Source organism: Populus euphratica, unplaced genomic scaffold (genome assembly GCF_000495115.2).
Source record: "Populus euphratica unplaced genomic scaffold, PopEup_1.0 scaffold185.1, whole genome shotgun sequence".
Taxonomy (NCBI): domain Eukaryota; kingdom Viridiplantae; phylum Streptophyta; class Magnoliopsida; order Malpighiales; family Salicaceae; genus Populus; species Populus euphratica.
In genome coordinates, this window is record NW_011499982.1 from 205,120 (window position 1) to 226,213 (window position 21,094).

A 21,094-nucleotide genomic window follows, 5' to 3' on the forward strand; every position below is an offset into this window, starting at 1 on the left:
CAAATTTTCTTAAATATATAGACTAAAAATAAATATCCAACACATCAAGGACCATAATTAATTTCTCGATTCTGTTCGCCTCCGAATTCCAAAAATGCTCCCGACGTCCGAAAAGCAAATGCGAAAAAGAAGAAGGGCTAAACCCACGAAAGAAACAGAAAATCCAAATAATTTCTCCCAGTGCAGTGCAAACACGTGTGCTAAGATGGCGTGGAAGCAGGTATTTTGTCGCGTGAAAAACGTCACACTAAATCCAAGAAGAAAAAGAAACCCTCTGCCTCCCTTTACAATTCCCGCCACCAATCCCAGCTTGCACTTACAAAAGCAAAAAGTGCACCACCTCTAAAAAAAAAATTCCCTAAATCCAATTCTTTTCTGGCTACCGGAGCAATCACTTTGCGTCTTTGACCCCCTCCACACTCAAAGCATCCACTTTCTCTCTATATATACAAAAAGAAGTATGTCCTCTCTCATTCTCACGATTACCACCACTGCGGCAACATTCTCTAGCATAACAAACAAGATAGCGAAAATCAAAGGAACCTGGATCGTCTTTTCTCAACTTGAAATCAAAGGCATTGTTGTTATAATTTCTATTGCTTTTTGTGGATTGGCTTGGTGTGATTGGAGATGGCGAGTTCGAGTGGGACCAAGAATGAAGGGGTTCCGCTGCGTTCGCTGTCTCGGAAAATGACGCGAGCGCAGACGATGGTGTTGAATTTGGCTGGTGAGGATAGTCCTCTTGTTGATAGTGAGGTTGTGCCGTCTTCTTTGGCCTTTATCGCTCCTATTCTTCGCGTTGCTAACGAGATTGAGAAGGAAAATCCTCGGGTCGCCTATCTCTGTACGTAACCTCCTCCACTTCTCCTTTACCTTTGCCTTTTCTTTTCAAAACAAATATTCATGTATTTATACACTACATAAACAATACATTATATAATTGCTGCTATGCTTATTTATATTTTTATGCAATCAGGCCGATTCCATGCGTTTGAGAAGGCTCATGAGATGGATCGGACGTCGAGTGGACGTGGAGTTCGACAGTTCAAGACCTATTTGTTGCACAGGCTTCAGAAGGTATAACTGATTTTTATTTTTTTTAAGAATATTTTTGTTTCAGCTTCATGGCCGGGATTTCGGGAATGATATGTTGTAGAGTTTTGAATCGTCTCCTTTTGTTACAGGATTTATTTTGTCTTGTTCACTTTTAGATATTTCACTTGGAACTAATTATTAGATTCTCGAAAACACTAGATGAGTTGTGGTGTTGGTTTTGTTCTTCTTGAATGAATTTTGTAGCTTATAGCTGTTTTCTTTTCTTGTTTCAATTACCAATGAACTGAATTTGCATTAAGTGCATTGTTTCTGAAATTTTCATAGCGTTCTCAGTATAAATCCCCGTCGTTTTAGCATTTCAAATTTTAACTGGCAGGCAGTATTTGCTCCTCGGCATCTGGTAAATTTAAAAATCTTCACTGCTTTATGAAAAATCATCATAATTTGTGCTTTGGAGTTCAAGATGTTACTCAAAATTAGTTTACATGCCAATTGTGTTCATATTGTAAAACGAGGCAAATTTAGGTAGTGGTTTGATCACAACCGTAAAAATAACTGCCTGCTTACCTTCTATCCTGCTTCTTTTAGGGTATCGGGGTTTTTCAGTTTAACTGCTTGCCTGATTCTTAATTAAAAATAATTACCATACTGCTGACTCGAATCTCAATGGAAGTAATCATCATACTGCTGGCCTAACTTCTTCAAGCATTCTTGGCATACTAGCTGAAGTTTGGTATGACTTTGTAATAATAGCTTACGGAACCTTTTGGGTTGGATACACTTCCAAGGTATTAGAAATTGCCTGTATTTTGTCTTGTCTAATATGTCTCATTTGCATGGTTCTGGTGGGCCTGAACATGACATGGACATTGTATAATCATATTACGAGCTGGATAAGAAAGTCTGGTTTAGCCTAATTTAGTGTGCTGCTTGCTCACCAGCTAACATAAGCCTTTCTATTGGATGCGCTAACCATTAGAAACATTTATAGAATCCTGTTCTGGACACCACTTTCAGTGCCACTCTGCAATGCATATTGTTGGTGCTCTACAGAATTTACGTCTCAATTGGGAAACTGTTGATGTTAATATTTGAACCTAAATTAATTTTTCGTTTCAATTTCCTCTGAATTTCAATTGCTATCTAATAAGTGATCCATCATCCTCCATATCATGTATATATGTTATTCCTCCAAATTAGCTGCTAGATTCCTTGTTCTCAGGTCTGAAGGTGGATAAACAAGTCTGATTTTTAACTGGCTCAATCACATTCTTCACTCTTCCCTTCTCACCTAAACAAATTTATTACACAATCAAAATGCCTCTAAAGGCCTTAAGATACAAGAGTGGCTGTTGTTGCTTGTGGATTTTCAATATCTTTAATTTGCTTCTGTTAAAAGGCCTCAGAATCCACTTCCCAGTGCAAGTGCATCTTATGAAAGGTATACTGCTGAATGTCTTCACCCAGAAGGGTAGAGAGGTGTGGGCGTGGCAATTAGTAATAAGCTCACTAACAGTATAGAAATTTAGATGAATAGTGTAGTGCCTGGAAGAATAGCATGTGTTTTATGTGGAATTATTTCTCAGCTGTAACTTGTTCAATACTGAAAAATCTCAATTGTCTTAGGCTATATAACCTTTAATCTCATTATCGCATAGAAATACTTTAATTGTTAGTGACATGCTGGTGGATGATCTTCGTTCCTTTTGTCTTTCATGATATTCTGCAGCATAGATGGATTGGTATTGATGTGATTTTTTTCTACCCTGGATCTCCTTTTATTTTCAATTCTTGCTTGCTATCCTGTTATCTTCCAAATTCTTCCAACTATAGAAAAATATATGTTCCATAATTTATTTCTTTTGTGCTCGCACTCTCCTGGGGATTGTTCTCAACCTGCATATTTTGCTAGAGTAAAGTGTAGTTTCATTAAGAAGGAAAAACGTGGGCTTTGAACTAAATATTGAAGATCATATTGTAGAGAAATTGCTTAACTGATTTATGATTTAGCCTAATCACAGTTTCCTAGAGCCTAATTGTCCATTAGGCAACCTGTTCAATATATAAACTAGGATTATTTATACCTTTTTCCTTTTATCTCAATAATACATTCAGATTACAATTTTCCTTTGTGAAAAAGAAGATATCATAAGATTACTGTATTAAGAATGCACTCGAAATAATATTCTGGAGTTCTCAGAGAAATGATTTAAGACTACTTAAATTTCCCCTTTTTGTAGGAAGATGTAGAAACAAAGCCTCAGCTTGCTAAAACTGATCTGGGCGAAATCCAGTTGTATTACCAAAAATTCTACAAGGAGAACATTAAAGATGCACAGCATACAAAAAAACCGTGAGGCTTGATTATTTTTTAGCCTATTTTCTTCTTCTTTATTTATTTTTTTATCCAATTGCTGTCTTGCCAAAGTTTCTAAGCATCTATCATATCTTATTCTTTGTGACAACTCTTGCAGGGAGGAGATGGCTAAGATTCTTCGCATTGCTACAGTATTATATGATGTGCTGCAAACAGTCATACCTGCAGGAAAAGTTGACAATGAGGTTTGATTTAATTGTTTTCAGCATCCTGGCATGAGCTCTTAAGGTACATGTTTGCATGTGGAAGGTGCTTAATCGTGTATGTTCAATTGATCCTATTGCCACCACAGACAGAGAAATATGCTGAGGATGTTAAGAGGAAAAGGGGACGGTACGAACACTACAACATTCTTCCACTGTATGCTGCTGGGGTAAAACCAGCAATCATGGAACTTCCAGAGGTTGGATATGTGTAGAATATGTAATCTTGGTTTTGCTTGAGCTAATTACATTGATTGTGAATGTCTGAACTTTATCATAGTCATCCTTGAAAATATAGATCAAAGCCGCACTTCATGCTCTACGTGATGTGGATAACCTTCCAATGCTCAGAATTAGACTACCGCATGATTCCTCTAGTGACATGCATAAGGAAAGGGTTATATCTGTCAATGACATACTTGATTGGCTCTCATCTATTTTTGGGTTTCAGGTAAGATACACCTTCAATTCTATTTTTGCAATTTGTTTTCTTCTTTTACAGCTAAAATGTTAGTTTTGGGTCTTTTGTTTGTCAGTCCTGAAGTAATCTGCATGTTAGCTTCTAGACCTTTAAGTTGCTTAAATGACTCACATACTTGAACGCTTGGACCTTCGGGTCTCAGTTCACTATCATTCATATACTTTATTCTCTTATTCTTTTTGAGAATTGTCAGCAGTATTATTCCTTATGAAGCTAGGTGAATCTTATATGGCAACGGGGGGATTACAACGAAAGTAATGAAGAAATTAACGCATCTCTTTTTAATGCTTGTGGAGAAAACCCAGAATGTTTCTAAATGGACATAAAGACGAAGTATTTCTAATTTGGAATAACTTATGAAGAACAGTCTGGAAATGGTTTGCTTCAGAGCTATACCATTTCCATTCAAACTAGTTATACTAAATCGATAGAAATAAATGAATTTTGTGGTTAAGATCAGGGCCATTTTCTTTGGTGAGCTATGGATGTGCTGTAAAACCTTGAAGATTTGTTATTCACTTGCTTTGGGTTTTGGGAGAGGCAAAGAAGGCAAAACTCTTTAGAGAGGTGTGGCAATTGCACTGACATGGTGTGTTTGAATGGAGAGAAATGCAGAAATTTTTGAGAAATGTCAGTTGTCCAACCAATTACTTTGAGTTAGGGTAGTTTCTAAAACTTATTTGTGTTAGTTGATTTTTCAGAATGATTTGTAAAAGCAGTGGCAGATCTTGAACAAAATTTTAGGGGACGTAAGAACATGACTAAATATACAGTATTATAGCTTGTGTCATTATTCAATTATGTCCATGCCAATTTTGGACAATAATTTAATTCTGTCAAAAGTCCAAAAAAGAAGAGAGAAAAAAAGATGATGTGTCAAATTTTTTTATTAGCTTTGATGGTCTAGTGAGCATATTGTACAAATATTATTTTAAATTTTTTTATGCGTGGAAAAGAAAAGAAAAGTTATTGACACTTTAAGGATGTGCATTTTGTTGCTTGGAAATAACATGTATGGAGGGAGAGAGACTTTTAATTTGGAAAAAGAAAAGCAAATTTTGAAATCAAGGATCCAACTCTAAATAAATTTGGAGACATAGGGAGTAAATTAAATATTTGAAAAGTAAAGGAACTTAAATGTACATAGTATTTTAGAAAATTAACAATGCCTGATGAGGGCCTGTCTCTTTGAGGTTCTGCCATCGTGTAGAAGAATTTTTTTTTTTAGTTTAGAAGATGCCTTATCATACTTGGAGCATTCCATTATCTTTTCCTTTCTTAATAAAATTTCCTCTTCTTTACAAAAAGAAAAGAAAACGAACTCTCCCTCCTCTCTCCTCCTAATAATCAAATGTGACTAACTAATGAAAAAACAAGATTGGTGTTGCATGATTGACTATCTATTTATCTCGTTAGATAACCAGTGGGGGTTTCACTAATATTGTAGTTTTGGTGGTCATAATAAAACTTGTGTGCTATGTTCATATACTCAAGTCAACTGAATGCATACAAGTTTCTAATTCAGTTATGACTCATATTCTTATCTTGTCCATGGAATCAAAGCGAGGAAACGTGGCAAATCAGAGGGAGCACCTGATATTGCTACTAGCCAATATGGATGTAAGGAATAGGAGTCTTGACGATTATACTACGGTAAAAGCTTGATGTTTTATACTCACTTATCTTATATGAATTTAACATTCTTCTATTCTCTCTATAAAAGCCCTTTTTTGTTTTACTTTTTTATATCATTGTCTTTCAAAGATTGAGACAAAGCTTATTTCAGCTCAATAGTGGGACCATACAACGATTGTTGGAAACAGTTTTCAAGAATTATCATTCGTGGTGTAACTATTTGCGTTGTAAATCAAATCTTGAGTAAGTTATGGTCCTAAGATTGCAGTAGGTAAAGATGTATTTTTCAGGTGTTTGAAATTTTTTGATCTTGTAGGTTTCCCACAAAGTCTGACAACCAACAGTTGAAGCTTATTTACATTGCACTCTATCTTCTTATATGGGGTGAAGCTTCAAATATACGATTCATGCCAGAATGCATTTGCTATATCTTCCACAATGTATGTTTTTTTATAAGATTTTTTTCATGTAGTATTGTCAAGTTTGAATTAAATAATATTAGCATGGCAACAATTTTTTTTATCATTCTTATGATAAGCTATTGTTTTAGATATCCATAGGAGTCTTAGAAGTACAATCAACATAATATGTTGTGTAGGAACTATGATTGACTTCTTCTGGTTTCATTTTAGTCCTTCGTTTTCCTAAAAGAGATGAATATAATTTTAAATGAATTAAAGAAAGGGGCTGAGTTTTTTTAATAGAAAAAGTAAGATCTTAATAGAAAAGGAATCCTGAATAAGGAGAGCAAGCCAACTTCCGTGGAGAATATAATAGATTGTTAAAAATTAAAAAGCAATGGCTTTCTAGTCTCATTGAATATCCATTAAAGAAAATCCTAAATGCCCTAGATAGATTGCCCCCACATAGAAGTTAGCTATGAAAATAATTTTGTCCCACATTTATTATGTTTGAATTGATTTTTGTATCATGCCACTGCAAATATTGCATATTTATACAAAAAGTTACTGTCCTTTCTCCCAAAACCCACCAATTGCATGGAAAACAACTCTTCCATCTTGATGTGGTTGTTGATGCTCACCTGTGGTATCACAAGTTGTGTTTTATATCCCAAGCTAGACGACAATATATGAAAAGGTGTTCATGTGTCTCCCATTATTAAGTTGCATGAGAAAAGCATCTTGAGAAAGTGCCTTATGAGGTCTCTTTACTGGTAAACAGTTCTTAGAATTAGCTTATCATCTACTAATTTCTGAAGTAAAATTTTTAGCCTTGGTTTTCAAATACTGGAATTCATCTGTCTATCTAACTTGTTATTTGGTAACAATTTTGTATATAGCATAGTGCCTTTATTTTCATTCCATTTAATAGTTGTTTAAATCAATTTATTAGAAACATTGATGCCAGTTAAGGCAGCAGAACTCTATCATCACTAGGAATTAGTTTTAGGCATATAATTCTCCTATCTTATAAAATCTAATGAATCATTCTTTAGGGTAGTATCTGATTAGCTTCCTCTATAGTATTTTATGCAAATGTAATGCTCTCCTTATTTCCCTATGTACAAGATGGCACATGAAGTCTATGGAATATTATATAGCAACGTGCATCCTGCTAGTGGGGAGACATATGAAACAACAGCACCTGATGATGAAACCTTTCTGAGAAATGTTATCACCCCAATCTATAAGGTTTTGCGCAAGGTGATTTTTCACTAAATTTACTGTTTATTATTTATGTTTCACTTGCATTTTATATCTGGAAGATGATTTCATTTTCTAAAAAAGGAAGCAAGGAGAAACAAAGGAGGCAAGGCTAGCCATTCAAAATGGAGAAATTATGATGACCTGAACGAGTACTTCTGGTGAGATCCTTTGAAGAGTAAGTTTTGTTTCCACAATTAGTCAAGATGACTGATAGCTAACTTTTTCCATCTTTTCAGGTCTGACAAGTGTTTCAAGTTAAATTGGCCAATGGACCTTCGAGCAGATTTTTTTGTTCATTCTGATAAGTTGTCGCATGCAAATGAGGTATCTCTCTACTCCCCCTACCCCCCCAACCAAGAAGGATAAAAAAACATTAAGGCATTTGAACATACCCTGACCTTAGTGTAGTAGCCTTTTACTGAAGCATGCGGATAATTATGCTTCACAAAAATGAGAAATTATAGTGCATTGTGTATGTTATCAACTGTTTCTTGCTGATCTTTAAATTTACATCTCTATTTTTAAAATATGTTTCGACTGGTTTCTTTTTTGTTTCTGTAAAATATGATGTAATGATGTTAGTGATCTTTCAACCATTGATAATAATGTTAGTTTTCAACATTGAACCATTGAAGTTCTTCTCTCTTCCTGAATTTCTTTTCATTTTTATTTTTTTTAATTGTTTTGGGGAGTGGTCTATCATGTATTTCTTCCAAACATTTTATGTTTGAAGTTTGTATGCTTTTTGCAGAGGTCTAACCAAGGTACTGGTGGAACGAGGAAGCCTAAGACTAATTTTGTTGAAGTCCGCACTTTCTGGCACCTTTTTAGGAGTTTTGACCGAATGTGGATATTTTTTATATTGGCTTTGCAGGTGGTCTAAAATGTTACTGGGTTAATGTCTTCAATCAATTTCTCTACTAGGAATCTATTGAATGTGAACTTTTTTTCCAGGCTATGATAATTATTGCGTGGAGTCCTACTGGATCTATTGTAGCTTTTTTTGATGAGGATGTCTTCAAAAGTGTTCTGAGCATTTTTGTCACTTTTGCATTCCTTAATCTTTTGCAAGGTATTGATGAATTTCTTAATAATTTTTCTCTTGTCCAGAAAATAAACAATATTTTTATTGTTATTTTAATTTCATTGCTTCTATTCATCAGAAATGAAAACTTTGCCAGAATTATTGTCTTGCTAATGGTAGCAGTTATTGTAGACATCAACCAAGTGAAATAAAGCCTTGTGATTGCATTTCTTTTGGCAATTTCTCAATATTAAACATTAATATGCATTTGTTTAAGTTTTGCATATGGTTATATTGCTATGGTTTTGTTGTTATAGTTTGAGCGACTTTTTTGGTGCTCCCTTGACATTGTCATCTTTGGTTTTGCAGCTTCTCTAGATATAATTCTGAGTTTTAATGCATGGAGGAGTTTAAACGTAACACAGATACTACGATACCTTCTAAAGTTTATTGTGGCTGCTGTATGGGCCGTGGTTCTGCCAATTGGTTATTCCAGCTCTGTACTGAATCCAACCGGACTTGTAAAGTTTTTTAGCACTTGGTCTATGGATTGGCAGAATCAATCATTTTATACTTACGCCGTGACAATTTATTTGATACCAAATGTGTTGGCTGCTTTACTTTTTGTGTTTCCACCTTTACGGAGAACCATGGAACGTTCAAACTGGCAAATTGTCACTCTCATAATGTGGTGGGCTCAGGCAAGCATATCTAGCACTTTTACTTCTGACTCCAGTGTTTGTGTGCATGTGTGTATTTTTGGTTTGGTTGATATTCTAGTTTTTTTTCTTTCTCTTCAACCTAGCCTTCTTTTTAACATTTCTTTTACCTTGATGCAGCCAAAACTATATTTAGGAAGAGGCATGCATGAGGATATGTTCTCACTTTTAAAGTAAGAGAAACAAATGCTATTGATTGTTATTTTATTTTTACCTTTTTGGAGGGGGATGAGGTTACTAGGAAGTTGCACAATTTGGCTCTTATAATTATCAATGTAAGAATTTTTGTTGGGAAATTTAAAATGAATGTGATGCCTTTATAAACTAGAGGTCTTTCTTATAAAATCTTGATATTTTTTTATGCACAGGTATACTTTGTTCTGGGTCCTGTTGATAATTTGCAAGCTAGCATTTAGCTACTATGTGGAGGTTTTTTCTTCTTAAACATCTTAATTGTTGAATTACAATATCCATTGGGACAAGATTTTGTTAACAATATTTTGAGTCTAAATGCATTATGTACTCACAGCATACATACATGTGCATGCACAAAAATGTTATAAATTTACATATATGCATGTATTTGGATTTTGGATCTATACACATGAAAATAAGAGTATAGAATTATCACGTACAAGTTTAGGAGGAACTCTAAAGTCTTTTCTATACCATCTAAAATGGTATTCCTCTTGTGGAATAGCTCGTCACAAATATATGTACTTTTTAATTTAAAGAACATTGTATGCATTTTAGGGATAAAAACTTAACTTCCTGGAATTTACATCTATTTGAAAAGCTTTTTCGATGTAGTTTCCACATGGGATATTTCAAATTTCTCCAAGGCTAAAACTTTTAATTACATGGCTGATTAGAGATTAAAAAAAAAATTACAATTCCTGTGGGAAATAATATTGAAGGCCATGTATAATACTGGGAGAAACATAATTTTCCTGAATTACTATACTGTTATAGTGATTTTTTACAACAACTATACCATGGATGTGGAAAAACACAATCTTATTTTGTATTTGTCCCTGCTATAGGTTCTTTACTTTTTAATTTCATTTTACATGGACCATTGTTTTCTTGTACAATCTGTCATATTCATTTGCTTATAACCCATATGTTGCATATTTGTGAATAGATACTGCCTCTAGTTGAACCGACAAAGTTGATTATGGAGATTCATGTTAATAACTATCAATGGCATGAATTCTTTCCCCAACGTAATATTTCTTTCTTTTTTATTACTCTCTGTACTTTCTTTCATCATAGAGCTATAACTAAGTCATGTATTGAAACTGGTGTAGTTCCGTATAACATTGGTGTTGTTATCTCTATATGGACTCCTATTCTTCTGGTAAGTGGACTGAATATGAAGTTTTAGGAATGAGAAATTTTATACTATTGTGTTTCATAACAAACTTTTACATTAAGTTGGGGTAAATTCTGTTATTATATTAGGTTTATTTTTTGGATGCACAAATATGGTATGCCATATTTTCTACTCTTGTTGGTGGGATTCAAGGAGCCGTCAGCCATTTGGGTGAGGTTAGTGGTCATTTTGTTCTTATGTAATGATATATTAGCAATCATATGGTGCACAATGATCCCATTTATTCAACATTATTTTGATTGTTATAGAACATTTGGAATATTAGTTCATATTTGATTGTATGGAAAATATGCAGTTGACAAGTTGTGGTTTTCATCCTGCACAACACTCGTAACTTTTTATTTTCAGATAAGGACCTTAGGGATGTTACGGTCCAGATTTGAATCCGTGCCTTCAGCTTTCAGTCACCATCTTGTGCCATCACATGAGGATACTCCAAGGAAACATTTGGTGATTAATTCTAACGAATTTTGTTGTAGTAGTTTGTTTGTTTGCACTGGCAGTTTGATATTTTTTTTTATTGATGTTCCATCTTGGATGCATTTTGTGTCATACAAAAGCGGCAATATTATTTTGTTTTCCAGCTTGTTTTATATAGCAATCAATTGGAACCCTCTCTTATTTGTCTGGTCTAAATCAACAATTCTTGTCATTTCAGGATGAGGAATCAGAAAGAAAAAATATTGCAAATTTTTCACATGTGTGGAATGAGTTCATATATTCTTTGAGAATGGAAGATTTGATCAGCAATCAGTTAAGGCTCTTTTTGCTATACAATTTATTACAACATTAAGTGTATCATATTCCTAGTTGTAAGATTTTAAATTTACTTCACTATTTAGTGAAAAGGACTTGCTACTTGTGCCTTATTCTTCAAGTGGTGTCTCTGTCTTCCAGTGGCCTCCTTTTTTGCTTGCTAGCAAGGTATGTACCTTGATTCATTGGTATTCTTAATATTTGTACTCAATGCAATTCCAATTCTAACTTATCTCCTTATCTCCTTGTGTTGATTGACACATGACAGATCCCTATAGCACTGGACATGGCAAAAGATTTCAAGGGCAAGGAGGATGCTGAGTTATATAGAAAGATGGATGAGTATATGCAATCAGCAGTGACTGAGTGTTATGAGGCATTGGAGTACATAATATTTGGCCTTCTGGAAGATGATGCAGATAAGATGTAAGAAGCATTCATCTTACTAGATTGAGTCTCAAAAGTGATATAAGATGAATCTGGCCATTTATGATCGATTATTTATTCTTTTATCAACAGGATTGTCAGACAAATTCTTCACGAGGTAAATATAAGCATACAACAACATAGATTTTTGAATGAGTTCCGGATGAGTGGATTGCCTATGCTTAGTGAATGTTTGGAGAGATTTCTAAAAGACTTGGTAATGTGCTTTCTTTATGCTTTCCTTTTTCTTTTATTTCTTATTTCCATCATGGTCTGCACTTGCTCATATTCGACTGCTCACACTAATTTGTTGACAGCTAGGTGATTGTGCTAATGATGACATCTACAAATCTCAGATAGTTAATGATCTCCAGTCTATTATAGAAATTATCACTCAGGATATTATGTTGCATGGCCATGAGTAAGTTCTGAATTATTACTAACTTAATGGGATGTCAAAATGGTTTATGACAGATTGAGCCCTGATAACTAAATGTTTGGCTACCTATCCCTGCAGAATTTTGGAAAAAGCTCACTCCAACACCTTGAGTGATCAAAGTAGTATGAAAGAACAGATGTTTAGAAAGATAAATCTAAGTCTTGCATATAACAATTATTGGAGGGAGAAGGTTGTCTTAACACTTGTATTTTGTTACAAATATCATGTTTGTGACATATACATCTTTAATTTTTATATTGTTCAACATCTCTCTGCAGGTCCTCAGGCTTCATTTACTTTTGACCACGAAGGAATCTGCCATAAATGTGCCATCAAACTTGGATGCTCGCCGCCGAATCACTTTCTTTACAAATTCCTTATTTATGAACATGCCGAAGGCTCCAAAAGTCCGAGACATGTTCTCTTTTAGGTGAGTGATTGAAAAATACGAATTTTGCAAGCAAAAAATGTAATAGGTGGCAATGGTTTTTGTCTATACTTTCTTCATAGGAACAACATATTCTAAAAATAAATCATCTTTAACATGATCATGGCTTGTTACCACAATCCGATCAGAAATGAAGAAATGATAATCTTGTGCGAACATGATAAAAATTATGTTAAGAAGGATTGCTCAGTTTCTTCTCTTATTCACTATCTTTAGAATTGGTCATGTGCTGTGTTGCTTATTTTCTTCCATTTAGATCATTTATTGGTCATAAATAAATGATTACTTATTTTAGTTTTTTTTTTTTGACGTTAGATTTCTTTTCTGATATCATTAGTGTTTTGACTCCCTATTACAAAGAAGATGTTCTTTATTCCGATGATGAACTTCATAAGGAAAATGAAGATGGGATAACGATTTTGTTCTACCTAAAGACAATATATCGTGGTGAGTTTCTACCAATTCCTGCATCACACTTTCAGTGTTTATAATGGAGTTAAACTTATCAAATACAAATGAATGCAAAACAGATGAATGGAAAAATTTTGAGGAACGTATAAATGATCAGAAACTTATGTTATCTCCCAAAGAGAAGATGGAGTTTACTCGTCAGTGGGTATCCTATAGGGGGCAGACCCTTGCTAGAACAGGTTTGAATAGTGAAGGTTTTTGGTGCTTTATTTACTTGCTTCATTTGTGGATGTTGACTAGGCCATCATGTGACCGTGTGTGTGTGCACGTGTACGGGTGCACACATAATTCTCTATGTTTTCTTTTTCCAGTGAGAGGGATGATGTACTATAGACAAGCCCTAGAACTTCAGTGCTTATTAGAATTTGCAGGAGATGATGGTTTGTGATTTCTTAACATATATACTCGCCATTACTTCTGAAATTTAGCATTTGATTCCATTGCCTCTAATGGTACATTATTTTTTCAAAAAGCTAATCATCGTTTTGCTTTGCAGCCCTTTTGAATGGCTTCCATACCTTGGAACCTGAGACGGATCAAAAAGCTTATTTTGATCAGGCACAAGCTCTGGCTGATTTGAAGTTCACCTATGTTGTTTCTTGTCAGGTGTATGGGGCTCAAAAAAAATCCACTGAACAACGGGACCGGAGTTGTTACAACAATATTCTGAATTTAATGTTAGCGTAAGTTAAAATTTGTCCCAATACATTACATGAAGTTCTCCATTTAGATACAAAAGGTTGATGGCAACCTTCATTACATACCATTAATACAGGAATCCATCATTGCGTGTTGCTTACATAGATGAAAGAGAGACCACAGTGAATGGAAAATCTCAAAAGCTGTATTACTCTGTTCTCGTCAAAGGGGGTGATAAGTATGATGAGGTACGGGACTGATTCCTTGTTTGGTATGGAATTTAGGTGCTTCGGGATTTCTATGTTTCACTTAAGAAGAGCAATTGATTACTTCCAATTAAATTTATCACATTTCAAACTGCAATAAAGGGTCGTAGTTGCAGGGTTATCTTCTGGAAAAACTCTGGTTATTGTCTGCTAGATAATCTAACGAAGTAATTTGTTATATGCACCTGTAAAATAAACTGTACTTCTTAGGGACTGTGTCTTAGGAACAATTGCATTTATGTGATGTTTCCCTAACTGCTTAGTTTAGACACTTCAATTCATATGCTGGGTATGAGAAACATGTCCTGTCTGTGTTCTCAAGTCAAAAAATATTGAGAGAAGTTGATTGTTAATGCTACTCCTGTGTACAAGCTTCTTTTGCCATTTCTACAAATCCAAAGCATGTTCTCTTACATGTTGTCCTCCTTACACTGCTAGGAAATCTACCGAATCAAGCTTCCAGGTCCTCCGACAGATATTGGTGAAGGAAAACCTGAAAATCAAAATCATGCCATTATTTTTACTCGTGGAGAAGCCCTACAGACTATAGACATGAATCAGGTAATCTCTCTATTCCTTTTCCAGTCATTTATAAATTACATTATACAGTAATTCACTAAAATTTCTCTTTGTTTCAGGACAATTACTTTGAAGAAGCTTTTAAAATGAGAAATGTGTTGGAGGAGCTTAAAAAATCTCATTGTAGGAAACAAAACCCAACGATTTTGGGTATAAGGGAGCATATATTTACTGGAAGGTCAGCTTTACCATTTAATGGTTGTGCATCACATGTTGGCGTGCAAAAAGAATTATGTAGTAGAAATGTTTTGATTTTAATATTATAAACCCTTATATTTCTTCCGTTTCTTTTGACAGTGTTTCATCACTCGCTTGGTTCATGTCCAATCAAGAGACCAGCTTTGTGACTATTGGCCAACGTATCTTGGCTAGTCCTCTAAGGTAAGCCTAATTTTAGCCAGCAATCAATGTATGCTTATGTGGTATTACATGTCATTTACAATTTGAAAACTCGTTGCATCATTTAAATTTTGTATCCACGCACATTTCTATTTTTCCTTTTTAATTATCTAACATGGAAGAAAAATATTTCAAACTTCAGACAGATGATATTTCACTACTTGAGAAAAGAAAACGAGAAATGAAAAAAAAGTTTGCATTGATTGATACTGGAAAGTTTCTCCCTTAGAGACCAATCTTAAGTCTAAACCACCACTTAACTGTTTTTTCCCTTTTCCTTAGAACAGACTCGTTGACCAGTACAAGATATCTAGATTTACTTAATGATGAACTTTTTTCCAGATTAAAAGTATTAAAAGACCACAGAACCTGGTTTTCTTTTTTCTTTTTTATTTTTTTATATAGAAAAGAGTAGGAGTCTAAAACTACATAGAGTTTCAACTTTCAAATATAGGAATAATTGTAAGCTATAAACTGAAGTAAACTTTGTTTTATATACTTGTTTTGAAGACCAAAGTGCACCAAGATTATTCTTCAGTGGTGCACTTTGCTAGAATAAGATTCTAATAAATGTTGTCTGATTTTATAGGGTACGATTCCATTATGGCCATCCTGATATATTTGACAGAATCTTCCACATAACAAGGGGTGGCATAAGCAAAGCTTCAAAAATAATAAATTTAAGCGAGGATATATTTGCAGGTAATTTTATATGGATTTGAACACTATTGACATCACATAAGTACCATGCGATGATTAAGCATGTCACTCTCTTCAGGATACAACACAACTCTACGTGGGGGATATGTAACACATCATGAATACATACAAGTAGGAAAAGGGCGTGATGTGGGGATGAACCAAATATCATCTTTTGAGGCAAAGGTTGCAAATGGAAATGGAGAGCAGACCCTTAGCCGTGATGTTTATCGATTAGGGCGACGTTTTGACTTCTATAGGATGCTCTCGTTCTACTTTACAACAGTTGGTTTCTATTTCAGTAGCATGGTATGCTGATCTGATTTCTTTATTTTACTGTCTTTGTGCTGAACAGATTTCTTAGTTTTTTGTTTCCTATAAACTCTAATAGAGTCTCCATGACTACCACTGGTGATATCCCTTTTGCTTTAAGTTTTGAGTTATGGTGGTATATTGATCTCCTTGAGGAGCTCTGCATATGGAGCTTCAAAGTGATTTATTAATTTAATTTGCAGTAGGTTCAGAATACACAGAAACACCCTGTGTATTGGTTACTTATTTCTTGGAGGATTCTTCTTCTTCCTCCCTATTTTTTTTTTTTTTAAAAAAACATGCATAGCATAACTATGCTCCCTGGTAAATGTTGCTCAGATTATTCTTATCTACAGATTTCAAGCTGCTGATTGTTCACTGTTGAGGAAGAGACTCATTTTATGCTGGTATCAAAATATAAACAATTAAACACCAAGTATAGCATCAGTTTGTCAGCTTGGGCCTTATGCTACAATCCTCTGTTGTGACTAATATCATATAGTAATAGTTTCTAAATTATTTTCTGTGTTAATGAGGTACTAGAACAGAACAACCCAAATTTTATGAAATTCAACAATTTCAATCATCATCTGAATTGGATAAATGATATTGTGCAGTATAAGATCAGTGGTTAGACAACATCAAGCGATTCAGGTCACTAGAATTACATGAATCCATTTTAATATTCTTACGCATGATTTACTTCAAGTCCTATTAGAATTACATGAAATGGAGAGTGTATTAGAAAGATTTGGTATGCTTTTGTTGTTATAACTAGATTTGGTATGCTTTTGTTGTTTCAGATAACCGTGCTTACTGTATATGTGTTCTTATATGGACGCTTATACATGGTAATGAGTGGATTAGAAAGGGAGATTCTTATGGACCTGAGCGTAAATGAAAGCAAGGCCCTCGAACAGGCTTTGGCTCCGCAATCCATTTTTCAGCTAGGCTTGTTGCTTGTGTTACCCATGGTCATGGAAATTGGTTTGGAGAAAGGGTTCCGCACTGCTCTGGGTGATTTTGTCATTATGCAGCTACAGCTTGCCTCAGTGTTCTTTACATTCCAGCTTGGAACTAAAGCACATTATTATGGAAGAACAATCTTGCATGGTGGTTCCAAATATCGAGCTACTGGGCGTGGCTTTGTTGTTTTCCATGCAAAGTTTGCCGAAAACTACAGGCTATACTCACGAAGTCACTTTGTTAAGGGATTGGAACTATTTATATTGTTGGTCGTGTATGAAGTCTACGGGAAATCATATCGCAGTTCAAGTCTTTATTTGTTTGTCACCTTGTCCATGTGGATCCTGGTTGGATCCTGGTTGTTTGCTCCATTTGTGTTCAATCCATCTGGATTTGACTGGCAAAAAACAGTGGATGATTGGACAGATTGGAAAAGGTGGATGGGAAATCGTGGTGGTATAGGGATTGCACCTGATAAAAGTTGGGAATCATGGTGGGGTGGAGAACAAGAACATCTCAAGCACACAAATATCAGGGGATGGTTACTTGAAATAATCCTCGCATTTCGCTTCTTTATCTACCAATATGGCATTGTGTACCACCTTGATATAGCTCATCACAGCAAAAGTTTGCTGGTACAATCCATATTTGAGTGATATTTTGTTTTCTTATTGGCCTATAACTTTTTGGTTGATTTCTACCACCAAATACTAACTTTTCTACTATTAACTTCAAATCTTTTTTTGTAGGTTTATGGACTTTCATGGATAGTTATGTTAACTACACTTTTAGTGCTCAAGGTATGTGGCATGCAAATGGAACACATGCAAAAGTAAATATGATTGGGAGCAGCTTGAATAAATTTTTCACGTACATGAAATAATTGTATTCGAAAACTGGAAACCAGCATTTTAAATTTATATATTGACCATTTGAAAGTAGAATATAGCAGGTTTTTCTTTTTCTTCTCACAAGTGTGTGGTTTGTCTATATGCTTTATTTCTGAACTTGGCCTCCTTCTGTTTGTTTTTTCCAACGCTATCAGATGGTGTCAATGGGGAGACGAAAATTCCGTACAGATTTCCAGCTTATGTTCAGGATTCTCAAGGCACTCCTATTTCTGGGCTTCGTGTCGGTCATGACTGTTCTATTTGTAGTTTGTGGTCTCACAATGCAAGATTTATTTGCTGGCATCCTCGCATTCATGCCCACGGGCTGGGCCCTTCTTCTTGTAAGTACAAACATTTTGTTCCAAGTGCGCAATGTACTTTAAAACTTCTCCCTTAGTTGGCCACTGCATGATTAAGTCCTCTCTTTTATCTAAACAAAAGGATATTCTACCCTTGGCAAATATTGCATTCATTCAGACCCATATGATCTTCAATGCATATTAATATTATTCAAGAATCTATTGGATAACAAAAACTCACATGATGGAGTTCCTTGTGACATAAGGTGCATTTTATACTGGAATACACCAACAATTCTATGAATCCAGTTCCTTCCAAAATATTATTTGGCCAAAAGGACAGCTCTCTCTTTGGTGGCGCCCTCCCCCCCACCTGAAATATTACTGGTGATTCGTAGTCTTAACTGAACGAGAAATTTTAATATCCAATTTCTTGTCCTTTGTAGATTGGACAAGCGTGCAGGTCGTTGTTTATGTGGATAGGATTCTGGGATTCAATAAAGGAGCTAGCAAGGGCATACGAATATATAATGGGCTTATTGCTTTTCATGCCAATAGCGATCTTGTCATGGTTCCCGTTTGTCTCGGAGTTCCAAACTCGCCTGCTCTTCAATCAAGCATTTAGTAGAGGCCTCCAAATTTCTATGATTCTTGCTGGAAAGAAAGAGGGAGCTGATGCTGGAAAGAAAGAGGGAGCTGATTCTGGAAAGAAGAGGGAGGGAGCTGATGCTGGAAAGAAAGAGGGAGGGAGCTGATGCAGGAAAGAAAGACGGAGCTGATGCTGGAAGGAAAGAGAGTTTCCATATTTCACGTTCATTGTTTTCTTTTTAATTGTATCTAAAAGTAGTTGGAGTCCAAGAAAGATGGTAATTACTCTTACAAAATCCATTGATATGATGATTTTCTTTTTTTCGATAGCAAGCTCGGGCACGAAATTAGTGACTTTCCTTCAGATATTACTTGTTATTTCTCACTGTTGGACGGGGTATGGATTAGCGTGTGTACGCGAGCTTTAAAACGAAATGATTTATAACAATACAAGATAGAACAGTATTAATTTTCCAAACAATAGTAAAATGGTAACTTCTTAACTTGATAATTTTATAGTATAGAGTGGTAGCTTCTGTTTTTGCTACGCAACCACATTTGGGAAGCTATTTCAGGATGCCTTTTGTTCTGTTTTATTGAGCTGCTTCTTTTATTACTGTTGAATTTGCTATTACAGGACCAAAATAACCTTACCCTCTGAACTAATCAATGAATCAACGCTGGAGAGTTTTTGCAGAAGTTAAAAACTAGGTGAGACCCAAGTTTTTGCTGAAGAGCTACACTTTTTCTTTGCTGAAAATCAACACCCATCAACGCCCAAGTATTTGCGCATTTGGATCTACAATTCTCGTTAAACCTGGTCTCTTCTCTGCTTCAAGATCTTGGTAAGTTTTCCATGGATCTATCTTCTTAGCTCTTTTAATTATTTTTCTTGTTAATTACCGTGTATCGTTTCGGTATTGCTTGTTTATTAAAGAGTTTACTCTAGGATTTGAATTCCTTGGTTTGCTGTTAAGCCAGCAGTTCAATAAGGCAGTGGTAAGAAGTAATGCTGCGGGACTAGAAGGCTGGGAACATGCAGATGAAGATCCAATAAGAATACATTAGTCACGTATAAATAAGCAATAAAACATGTGATAAATGATTAGTTAGCTGGTGGTTAAAGTTTTTTAGTAGTCAGCTAGTTTTGGTAATTGGTTTCATTGTATATAATAAAGTGTAATTAGGAGAAGTAAGAGGCAAGTGATCAATGAATGACATTTTCTGTAAGTAATTATTCTTTCTCCTCTCCTTTCTTTCAATTCTTCTAGTTCTTTTTTGTTTAGGCTGAGGCCACAAAGAATTGGTACTAGAGCCGATCCTAGGCCATTCTTGATTATATCATTGCTCTACATTCAAAAGGATGGTGGAAAGCAATATGATGAAAGTTGTGAAGGAGCATTGCCGGAGACTTTATTAACTAATATAGAAAATTCATCAGGAGCTTCAAGAATTAATAGCAACAAACAAAGCAAGATGGATAGAACAAGATAAGAAGTCTGATCAGATTAGTTCACAGCTTGAAACACTGAATCATCATATTTAATCTTTCTTGGTTATTCAAATGGTAGAAAAAGAAGTTGGAGTTAATTCCAGAGGAATCCTACTAAATCCAACAACGGGAAGGGATATTGAAACTCTTAGTAGTCAAAAAGGCATACAAGGATTCAGAAGCCATAATCATGGAGATGATGTTACAGGGCAAGAACAATACAAGTCTAGAAATAACTCAACATTGCCAAGAATGGATTTATAAAATTTCCACGAGGGTAATCCTAGATGATATACAAGAAAGTGTAAGAAATACTTCAAACTTAACTCAGTACCGTATACTAGTGGGTTGATGTGACTTCAAGCTATTTTGGATGATAGAGCAGAGATCTGGTTTGAAAGACTAATGTGCGGGGGTGAATATGTGATCAGTTAGAAAAAAAAATCAGAAGCTATTTGTAAAAGATTTGACAACAGAGATAATATAATTGAGCAATTTAATGAGTTAGAACAAGATAAAGATGTGAAAGATTATATTAAAATTTTTGAAAAGTTGAAGTATTTAATGAGCACGTGAAATCCATCTTTATTAGTATCATATTATGTTTTCATTTTTATTAGTGAATTAAAGGAGGATATCAAACTCATGCTTAACATTTTAAGACCTACTTCATTAATGCAATCTTTCAAGTAAGCAAAATGGCACGAAGAATCTAATAATGCAATAGCTAGAAAAAACAAGTTTGTTTAAAGATTGAATTCACCTTTCAGTATAGGAAAAGCAGCAAATAACATCCCATCTAAACCTTTTAATTAGTTTAAGCATGAGGCACCACAGGATACAAAGCATGTATAAGATACCTTGTAT

The 21,094-nt window shown here is 34.8% G+C and overlaps 1 protein-coding gene across 4 annotated transcripts; it reads left to right on the forward strand.

The window, feature by feature from the left end:
- Nucleotides 1-290: 290 nt before the first annotated feature.
- On the forward strand, nt 291-19,213 carry CALS7 (glucan synthase-like 7). Of its 4 annotated transcripts, XM_011046474.1 has the most exons (43): nt 292-844; nt 977-1,077; nt 3,297-3,409; nt 3,531-3,618; nt 3,726-3,836; nt 3,935-4,087; nt 5,681-5,770; nt 5,904-5,995; nt 6,069-6,192; nt 7,282-7,416; nt 7,501-7,577; nt 7,656-7,743; nt 8,171-8,293; nt 8,374-8,491; nt 8,813-9,144; nt 9,283-9,335; nt 9,531-9,591; nt 10,307-10,388; nt 10,473-10,522; nt 10,627-10,713; nt 10,907-11,008; nt 11,217-11,311; nt 11,401-11,482; nt 11,583-11,740; nt 11,834-11,957; nt 12,058-12,161; nt 12,258-12,369; nt 12,458-12,609; nt 12,965-13,074; nt 13,158-13,277; nt 13,410-13,478; nt 13,595-13,781; nt 13,874-13,985; nt 14,442-14,564; nt 14,642-14,760; nt 14,880-14,963; nt 15,571-15,683; nt 15,760-15,989; nt 16,796-17,593; nt 17,708-17,758; nt 18,004-18,189; nt 18,594-18,824; nt 18,895-19,213. In XM_011046474.1, the coding sequence occupies exons 1-43, from the start codon at nt 631-633 to the stop codon at nt 18,976-18,978; spliced, it is 5,838 nt and encodes a 1,945-aa protein (XP_011044776.1). In that variant the 5' UTR covers nt 292-630; the 3' UTR covers nt 18,979-19,213. The 4 variants fall into 4 exon arrangements, with proteins under 4 accessions (XP_011044773.1, XP_011044774.1, XP_011044775.1 ...); XM_011046471.1 differs by having other exon boundaries at nt 291-844; nt 13,158-13,478; XM_011046472.1 differs by having other exon boundaries at nt 291-844; nt 13,158-13,478; nt 18,858-18,984.
- The last annotated feature ends 1,881 nt before the right edge of the window (nt 19,214-21,094 follow it).